Here is a 10,230-nt window from a genome sequence, read left to right as displayed (position 1 = left end):
TAATGCTGTTGATATTAATGTGTATTAGTACTGCTGGAGGTGGGTTCCCATGGCAATGAGCACTAAAAAGTGTGTTTGCTATGTTTCTCTCTGAATAGATGATTAGAAATATGTTTGGACCAATGCACTTTCTAATAAAAACATGAATGTGAAAAACCAAAGCAGGATACCATTGAAAAATGTACTGACTGGGAGCTTTTAATAGCAGCGCCTATCACCTAATCATGTCCATTAATTACATTTAAATAATTACAGGATAATTAACAACCATTTATGACAGAATAAGACTCCAGAATGAAAGAATAAGACATGATTTAGCTAATATTGAAGAATATGCAAGATATCATATCAATTCTTTTTTGAAGATACCACATTTCATGCAGCAAAATATGTGAGTGTGTGTGTGAGAGAGAGAGAGAGAGAGAGAGAGAGAGAGAGAGAGAGAGAGAGAGAGAGAGAGAGAGAGAGAGAGAGAGAGAGAGAGAGAGCTTCAGGGAGAGGGTTTTACAATGGGAGGAGACTCGTATGATGTTCGACTCAATTCATCTTTCCCAGCAGCGCAAATTTTCAGAGCGCACAGCTAATCATAGAATAATCGGTGTCTACTGCGCACACCGGAATGAGTGAACGATTTGCCTACACTCCCATCATTTTATGTCCATTATTTTATTGCTTTGAGTAGAATGATTTTGCTTTTCTCCGCTGCAGCTTTTGCTTTGGATGGCATTCTATCTCAAGAAAGGACGAGCCCCTCTTCTCTCACAGAAGCATAGCATTTCTCTGCAAGAGAGACATACAAGCCCTATGCAGGTGAGCATTAGGCCAGCTAACTATAGAATGTCGCTTTGCATTTCTTTATTTAGTGTCTAGTGTTACTTGGAAAGTTAGTATTTTGGTTGTTGTTGCATTGAGCAAATCGGACACACAAAGAATACGAAGAAAAACGCAGCAAGAGTCGAGAATCATAAGAGGACCTCTCGCGCAAGCCTCAACATCTCACCGAGTCTCACCCTCATACCTCAGGAAAAATGTCATCTCAAACTAGAGTCAAGAAGGACAAGGAGATCATAGGAGAATATGAAACTCAAGTCAAAGGTGGGTAATAAATGATATGCAAATTAAGAAAGGTTTTGATCTTGTGTATGCATAAATAGCCGTGCAAGCTAAATGACACATGGAACACAAGTGGGGACGCATATAGGCTACTGTATTTTGAAACAAATAGTTGCAATACTACATTTCAATGAATCATAAGTAAATAACGTTTTGCTTTTGAGACTTTGCCTACTTTGTCCCCTTACCAGTTCTGAGTGCAGCAGACTGAGAGTCCATCACTAGTTGGATCTTTTATGCCTGCTATAAGTTAGGTTACTCATTGGGTCAACCTAGTCTCAGAGCATTTCATATTATTCTGTATGTAAATCAGATCTCTCCATTTAGTATGATATGTTACGTTTCATATGGTATGTATTCATTTGTGGATTTCCAAATCTATTTTGTATGATATGTTACGAATTACAATTCGTATGATATGTTACGAATTACAATTCATATGATATGTTACGAGTTTGAAAAATGTACAATATGTTAAGAATTTGCAAAACCTCTGATATGTTATGAATTACAATTTGTTGTTGCTAACATTGACTAGGTGATTAATGCGAATGTTAGCTAGCGGGCTAATGTTAGCTAGGCTAGGGGTTAGTGTTAAGGTTAGGAATTAGATTAAAGAGTTAACTTCTAGCGACTAGCAATCCCGTATCCGGGAGCGTAATCATAGCCTCAAGCGCATTACCATAACGCAACTTTTCCTATTCATGAAAATCGCAAATGAAATGAAACTAATATATTCAAACACAAGCTTAGCCTTTTGTTAACAACACTGTCATCTCAGATTTTCAAAATATGCGTTACAGCCAATGCTAGACAAGCATTTGTGTAAGTTTATCATGGCATAATGCTATGCTAGGCTCTTCTGGCAGCAGGCAACATTTTCATGAAAATAAGAAAAGCAACCAAATTAAATCATTTACCTTTGAAGAACTTCAGATGCTTTCACTCAGGAGACTCCCAGTTAGATAGCAAATATTCCTTTTTTCCAAAAAGATTATTTTTGTAGGCGAAATAGCTCCCGTTTGTTCATCCTGCTTGGCTGAGTAATCAACCGAAAAATTGATTTCTATAACGCCAAACTTTTTTCAAAATTTGCTCCATAATATCGACAGAACAACAGGACAAACGATGTTTAGGATCCATCCTCAAGGTGTTTTTAACATATGTATTCGATAATATATCCGTCGAGGCAGTTGGTTTCTCATAAGAAGCGATTGGAAAAATGGCTACCTCAGTATTTTACGCAAGGTTTTCTGCGGGAGACACCATGTGACCACATGCCATATATGGTCCCTTACAGCCATTCTTCAAGGGAAATGCCCAAAAAGAAGTCACAATGCTGTAGACACCTTGGGGAAAACATGGAAAACGTAAGCTCATTCATAGCTCATTCACAGCCATATAAGGAGTCATTGGCATGAGGCGGTTTCAAAAAATGCATCACTTCCTGATTGGATTTCTATCTGGGTTTCACCTGTAACATCAGTTCTGTGGCACTCACAGACAATATCTTTGCAGTTTTGGAAACGTCAGAGTGTTTTCTTTCCAAAGCTGTCAATTATATGCATAGTCGATCATCTTTTCGTGACAGAATATCTTGTTTAAAACGGGAACGTTTTTCATCCAAAAATTAAAATAGCGCCCCCTATATCGAAGAGGTTTTAAGGGAAGAGTTAGATAAAATAATTAGGGGAAGGGTTAGTTAACATGCTAAGTAGTTGCAAAGTTGCTAAAAAGTAGTAAGAAGTTAAAGTTGTCCGTGATGAGATTTGAACAAGCAACGTTTTGATTGTTAGACGTTTGCGTTATATGCCTACCCATCCACCCCGACCAACCACCCTACTTTAGTTTTTGCCTTAAGTAACCTTCTGTCTTATGTAACCCTACCTAACATTAAATATATTGTAACGACCCTGGGTTTATAAGCGCGGATATCGACTCTGCCGCTCGAGCATGCTTTTCCGGCACAGTCGATAGTGCCCTGGACTTCGGGCTAGAAGGTGGAGGGTTCGAGACCTGCTCCCTGCCTGTTTCATTACAATATTACTCATTTGAGTGTTCAAAATGTATGTTTACTATGTTACGTCTAGTCTATGAGACCAGGCAGATTGGGTTGGCATTGGTGGTTGGTTTGGTCACCTTCATCATCAGCATCACTATTCTTTGTAGCTATTTTGCAGGTGATATGTCAATGATCTTCTGTCGTTCTATTGATTAGGGCCCATTAATAAGGCCAGTGGATATGTGGGAGAGACCATAAATGTTTGAATGTTTCCTCCTTATGATGACGGCCGGTTCTGATACAGTCTGGATTCGAACCAGGTTGTCTGTAGTGATGCCTCAAGCACTGAGATGCAGTAGTACCTTAGACCACTGCACCACTCGGGAGCCAGATATGACAGCTATGATGGTATGAGGGCCAGATTGGGAATATAGCAATGACACCGGGGTTAACATCCCTATTCTTACGATAATTGCCATGGGATCTTTAGTGACCACAGAGATTCAGGACACCCATTTAATGTCCCATCTGAAAGACAGCACCCTACACAGGGTAATGTCCCCAATCACTGACCTGGGGCATTCAAATATTTTCAGACCAGAGGAAAAAGTGCCTCCTACTGGCCCTCCAACACCACTTCCAGCAGCATCTGATCTCCCATTTAGGGACTAACCCTGCTTAGCTTCAGAGGCAAGAAAGCAGTGGTATGCAGGGTGGCACGCACACACAGACAGACAGATTAATGATTAATAAAGTAATCTACATTATATTGCATGTGTCACCTTCGGAATAGGTAACAAACAAATATCCCAGCTCTCTGATTGTCATTATAATTAAATATAAACATACATACCCTTACAGTATGTGCTTTTCAGCAATCTGGCTGATGCTTATCAAGTGACAGAGCACCTTCGGAGCATCAAGCTAGTGTGTGTGTGTGTGTGAGAGAGAGGGGGGAGGGGAAGGGGGTCTTTGCTATCTGTGCTGTGACTGAACAGCATTGCTGGTCTTGTGGGGTCTGTATTCAGGCTTATGTGTCTTCTGCTCTGAACAGATGTTTTACCCTATCATGGCATCTAACACGTCCCCCCAGAGTCCAGGCAGCTGACACTCACAGGGGACATATCTAGGTCTGACTGATGGGTCTTCTCATGTGGATGAAATAAGGTGTTATGAAATAAAAAGATACAGGTGTTGTTTTTCATGCTGCTTATAGTGAAATGTTATGATAATGTCTTTGAATCTTTATGCCCTGTTGTGTTTTTGCCTCTTGGTTCTTTTGACCAATCACATCAGATCTTTTCACGTAAGCACTTTTTCAGAGCTGATCTGACTGGTCAAAAGACCAATTAGTGAAAAAAACATCCGAATTGGGCTGCCTGTCTAAACACAGCGTTAGAGAATCTATATATATATTATGGTCACATACACCAGGTAGTGTGTTGTTTTACAAGATCAGCCATAGTAGTAGAGCACCCCAGGAGAAAATTAGGTTTAAGTGCCTTGCACAAGGGCACATCAGCAGATTTTTCACCTTGTCAGCTCTGGTTTTTGAACCAATGACTTTTCTGCTACTTGCCCAATGCTCTAACCACTAGGCTACCTACCGTACTAGACCCTAATTAGGCAAAAGTAGGTTTAGTTTATTCGACAGAATGTCTTACTCTGGGCGATACAGTATTAAACGCCTGGTGACAATACTGTAGCTGTTCATATGATCTGTGATCAATTAGACTGAATGTGTTTACTCTCACTGTTCACACCCTATAATAGTGTGGATGAACACACTTTGGCTGGCATCAACTGGCCTTCTGTTGCCTGGACCTGCCTCACTGCACCTTTCTGTACATAGTTCTGTTTCATTGATTTCAAAGTCTGGGATTATCTCTAATTTAGTAATGGATCACCGACTGAGAGATTGGATTTGTGATTTAGGCCTGAGATAAAGACTGTTAGGGAATTCTGTTGGGGTTGACGCTGGGGATTTTGTATCTTATTATTGTCAAGCATGTCAATCTGTTATTCACCATGTTTATCACTGGGCTGGGCGAGACATGTTTTCAATGATGATGATATCAATTAGAGGTCGACCGATTATGATTTTTCAACGCCGATACCGATTATTGGAGGACCCAAAAAAATCCGATACCGATTAATCGGACGATTTGTAAAAATGTATTTGTAATAATGACAATTGCAACAATACTGAATGAACACATATTTTAACTTAATATAATACATCAATACAAATCAATTTAGCCTCAAATAAATAATGAAACATGGTTTAAATAATGCAAAAACAAAGTGTTGGAGAAGAGAGTAAAAGTGCAATATGTGCCATGTAAAAAAGCTAACGTTTAAGTTCCTTGCGCAGAACATGAGAACATATGAAAGGTGGTGGTTCCTTTTAACATGAGACTTCACTATTCCAAGGTAAGAGGTTTTAGGTTGTAGTTAATATAGTATTTATAGGACTATTTCTCTCTATACCATTTGTATTTCATATACCTTTTACTATTGGATGTTCTTATAGGCACTTTAGTATTGCCAGTGTAACAGTATAGCTTCCGTCCCTCTCCTCATCCCTACCTGGGCTCGAACCAGGAACACATCGAGAACAGCCACACTCGAAGCAGCGTTACCCATTGGTTACACCAGCCTAATCTCGGGAGTTGATAGGCTTGAAGTCATAAACAGCGCTGTGCTTGCGAAGAGCTGCTGGCAAAACGCACAAAAGTGCTGTTTGAATGAATGCATACGAGCCTGCTGCTGCCTACCATCGCTCAGTCAGACTGCTCTATCAAATATCAAATCATAGACTTAATTATAACATAATAACACACAGAAATACGAGCCTTTGGTCAATAATATGGTCGAATCGGAAACTATCATTTCGACAACAAAACTTTTATTATTTCAGTGAAATACGGAACCGTTCGGTATTTTATCTAACGGGTGGCATCCCTAAGTCTAAATATTCCTGTTACATTGTACAACCTTCAATGTTATGTCATAATTACGTAAAATTCTGGCAAATTAGTTAGCAATGAGCCAGGCTGCCCAAACTGTTGCATATACCCTGACTCTGCGTGCAATGAACGCAAGAGAAGTGACACAATTTCACCTGGTTAATATTGCCTGCTAACCTGGATTTCTTTTAGCTGAATATGCAGGTAAAAAATATATACTTCTGTGTATTGATTTTAAGAAAGGCATTGGTGTTTAGGTACAGTCGTGCAACGATTGTGCTTTTTTCGCAAATGCGCTTTTGTTAAATCATCCCCCTGCGTTGCATCGATTATATGCAACACAGGACATGCTAGATAAACTAGTAATATCATCAACCATGTGTAGTTAACTAGTGATTATGATTGATTTATTGTTTTTAATAAGATAAGTTTAATGCTAGCTAGCTTCTACTGCATTCGTGTAAGAGGCAGGCTCCTCGTGGAGTGCAATGAGAGGCAGGTGTTTAGAGCGTTGGACGAGTTAACTGTAAGTTTGCAAGATTGAGCTGACAAGGTAAAAATCTGTCGTTCTTCCCCTGAACAAGGCAGTTAACCCACCGTTCCTAGGCTGTCATTGAAAATAAGAATGTGTTCTTAACTGACTTGCCTAGTTAAATAAAGGTGTAAAAATCGTCTTCCAAAAATACAGATTTCCGATTGTTATGAAAACTTGAAATCGGCCCAAATGAATCGGCCATTCCGATTAAGAACAATGATATCAATGATGCAATTTCACCCAGTGCCGTCCTAGATAATCCAGCCCTGTGCTGCTGTCACTGTGTTCCTATGCATTTCAGGGTAGTGGCCGTGGGGTGCGAAATTCAAAGGAGGCAAATAAGAGATGGAGCTTGATCATTAAGAATAATGAAGAGGGAGAGAGAGAGAATCTGTCTTGATCAATGTGAACTGTATTCTACTACTGTAAAAATGGGAAGACAGGGAATATTTTAGCATGCTTCATGAAATGCTGTAAATAATGTAAGCCATCCAAATGAACCATGAAGGGAGAGAGGCTGCAGGTTGCCTAGCAATTAGAGCTCCAAAAGGTTGCTTGTTCGAATCCCCAAGTTTATTTTTTAAATAACTCATATAGCACTGTAACAGTAATCAAAATGCAATAAATATATACAGTGGGGCAAAAAAGTATTTAGTCAGCCACCAATTGTGCAAGTTCTCCAACTTAAAAAGATGAGAGAAGCCTGTCATTTTCATCAAAGGTACACTTCAATTATGACAGAGAAAATGAGGAAAAAATTCTGGAAAATCACATTGTAGGATTTTCTATGAATTTATTTGCAAATTATGGTGGAAAATAAGTATTTGGTCAATAACAAAAGTTTAACTCAATATCTCAGAGGTCAAACGTTTTCTGTAAGTCTTCACAAGGTTTTCACACACTGTTGCTGGTATTTTGGCCCATTCCTCCATGCAGATCTCCTCTAGAGCAGTGATGTTTTGGGGCTGTTGCTGGGCAACACGGACTTTCAACTCCCTCCAAAGATTTTCTATGGGGTTGAGATCTGAAGACTGGCTAGGCCACTCCAGGACCTTGAAATGCTTCTTACGAAGGCACTCCTTCGTTGCCCGGGCGGTGTGTTTGGGATCATTGTCATGCTGAAAGACCCAGCCACATTTCATCTTCAATGCCCTTGCTGATGGAAGGAGGTTTTCACTCAAAATCTCACGATACATGGCCCCATTCATTCTTTCCTTTACACGGATCATTCGTCCTGGTCCCTTTGCAGAAAAACAGCCCCAAAGCATGATCTTTCCACCCCCATGATTTACAGTAGGTATGGTGTTCTTTGGATGCAACTCAGCATTCTTTGTCCTCCAAACACGACGAGTTGAGTTTTTACCAAAAAGTTATATTTTGGTTTCATCTGACCATATGACATTCTCCCAATCTTCTTCTGGATCATCCAAATGCTCTCTAGCAAACTTCAGACGGGCCTGGACATGTACTGGCTTAAACAGGGGGACACGTCTGGCACTGCAGGATTTGAGTCCCTGGCGGCGTAGTGTGCTACTGATGGTAGGCTTTGTTACTTTGGTCTCAGCTCTCTGCAGGTCATTCACTAGGTCCCCCCGTGTGGTTCTGGGATTTTTGCTCACCGTTCTTGTGATCATTTTGACCCCACGTGGTGAGATCTTGCGTGGAGCCCCAGATCAAGGGAGATCATCAGTGGTCTTGTATGTCTTCCATTTCCTAATAATTGCTCCCACAGTTGATTTCTTCAAACCAAGCTGCTTACCTATTGCAGATTCAGTCTTCCCAGCCTGGTGCAGGTCTACAATTTTGTTTCTGGTGTCCTTTGACAGCTCTTTGGTCTTGGCCATACTGGAGTTTGGAGTGTGACTGTTTGAGGTTGTGGACAGGTGTCTTTTATACTGATAACAAGTTCAAACAGGTGCCATTAATACAGGTAACGAGTGGAGGACAGAGGAGCCACTTAAAGAAGACGTTACAGGTCTGTGAGAGCCAGAAATCTTGCTTGTTTGTAGGTGACCAAATACTTATTTTCCACCATAATTTGCAAATAAATTCATTAAAAATCCTACCATGTGATTTTCAGGATTTTCTTTCTCATTTTGTCTGTCATAGTTGAAGTGTACCTATGATGAAAATGACAGGCCTCTCTCATCTTTTTAAGTGGGAGAACATGCACAATTGGTGGCTGACTAAATACTTTTTTGCCCAACTGTATGTACCCTGGAAGAATTTACTAAGAATACTAAGATATACTAAGAATGATGTACAGCACTAGATACAGTATATTAGAGTGAGCTTCATATGTCAAGAATCCAGTATATAAATAAATATCTGGTGTGTATAAACAGTGTAACTAAATACAAAGAACAGTGGTAGAAATATTAGAATGATGGAAGCCTTGCTCTTGTTCCATAAAGCCTGGCTGTGTGTAAGACAAGAGAGTAAGGGAGAGACTGATGTTCATTTATGTAGAAATCCTCCTCATCACTCTTTCTCAGCTGCTCAAACACACGGAGGGTCTCCAGCCACCAACACAGGGGGGCTCTGACAGCAGTTAGTTAACAATGGCAGCTTTCCCTTTCTCTAGTGCCCAGCCACTTTTTGCTACCAAGATTAGATTCAGTTTGTGAAGTGGCACATGTCATATGGTGAGTTATTGCACTTTGGGATTGGATGATACACAAGAAAGAGAGAGGATCGATGATCAGTGGTGCCTTTCTGATAGGCCATGACAAAGCACAGCTGGCTCCTGCAAGGTTGCTTGGTTTGTATTGCTAGAACATTGCTAGAATGGTGTCAGTGAATCAGTGAATGACTTTAATAGTAATTTGAGCTCACGAGGATGAACATGTTTTTTTGACTGCATCCATTTTCATTTGAATGAAACTTTCCATACATGTTTGCCCATGGTAGAAGTGGTCAGAAAGCCAAAACATTGAAGAGAGAGATGCTCAAAGTTAACAAATTTTGCATACCCCACCCCACCCTACCATGAGACATGTCTCATGTCATGTCTTTGTCACTGAAAAATATTAACGGTTGAGATTTATTTAATTTGAAAGTTACAAACAGGGTTGTCAAACTATTTGATAATTTCTAGAATATTTTTTTTCAAATAAGACTTGAGTGTGAGACACAACATACTATAATCTCAGCTCCTTCTTGTTCATCCATTACTGTTTACATGGAAGCTTTTCTCTGCTTCCTACTCTGTTAGATTGGCTTGATAAAAAACACATTTCTGCCGCATTTCTACCGCTTGTTCTCTCTCCTTTCATAATTCCTTCTAAACCACTCAGTTGTGTAGCCAGGCCTTACGGCGCAGCTCCCATATTTGTCTTGTGAATGGTCCATTTTTATTAGATTTGTCTGTCACTTACCATGGGCTGTTATTTTCCCTCTCCACCCTACGCCCAGCCCTAGCTATGGGGCAGTAGGTTGCCTGTCCTGTTGGCAGCCTTCCACACACACACACACACACACACACACACACACACACACACACACACACACACACACACACACACACACACACACACACACACACACACACACACACACACACACACACACACACACACACACACACACACACACACACACACACACACACA

General features: G+C 40.3%; 1 protein-coding gene across 3 annotated transcripts in view; it reads left to right on the top strand.

Annotated features, from left to right (window-relative positions):
* Nucleotides 1-533: 533 nt before the first annotated feature.
* Nucleotides 534-10,230, top strand: part of srgap3 (SLIT-ROBO Rho GTPase activating protein 3) — a 122,929-nt gene continuing 113,232 nt past the window's right edge. For 2 of the 3 annotated variants that reach the window (XM_031825238.1, XM_020483521.2), the window contains exon 1: nucleotides 535-1,095. In XM_031825238.1, coding sequence (XP_031681098.1) covers nucleotides 1,029-1,095 — 67 coding nt within the window. In that variant the 5' untranslated portion in view covers nucleotides 535-1,028. Of the gene's footprint in view, nucleotides 1,096-10,230 lie in introns of all 3 variants that reach the window. The other variant, XR_004210048.1, reaches the window with a different exon arrangement.

The sequence above is a fragment of the Oncorhynchus kisutch genome, linkage group LG5 (genome assembly GCF_002021735.2).
Source record: "Oncorhynchus kisutch isolate 150728-3 linkage group LG5, Okis_V2, whole genome shotgun sequence".
Taxonomy (NCBI): Eukaryota; Metazoa; Chordata; class Actinopteri; order Salmoniformes; family Salmonidae; genus Oncorhynchus; species Oncorhynchus kisutch.
Note: the sequence above shows the minus strand (reverse complement) of the source record. Positions and strands in the feature narration are given on the sequence as shown.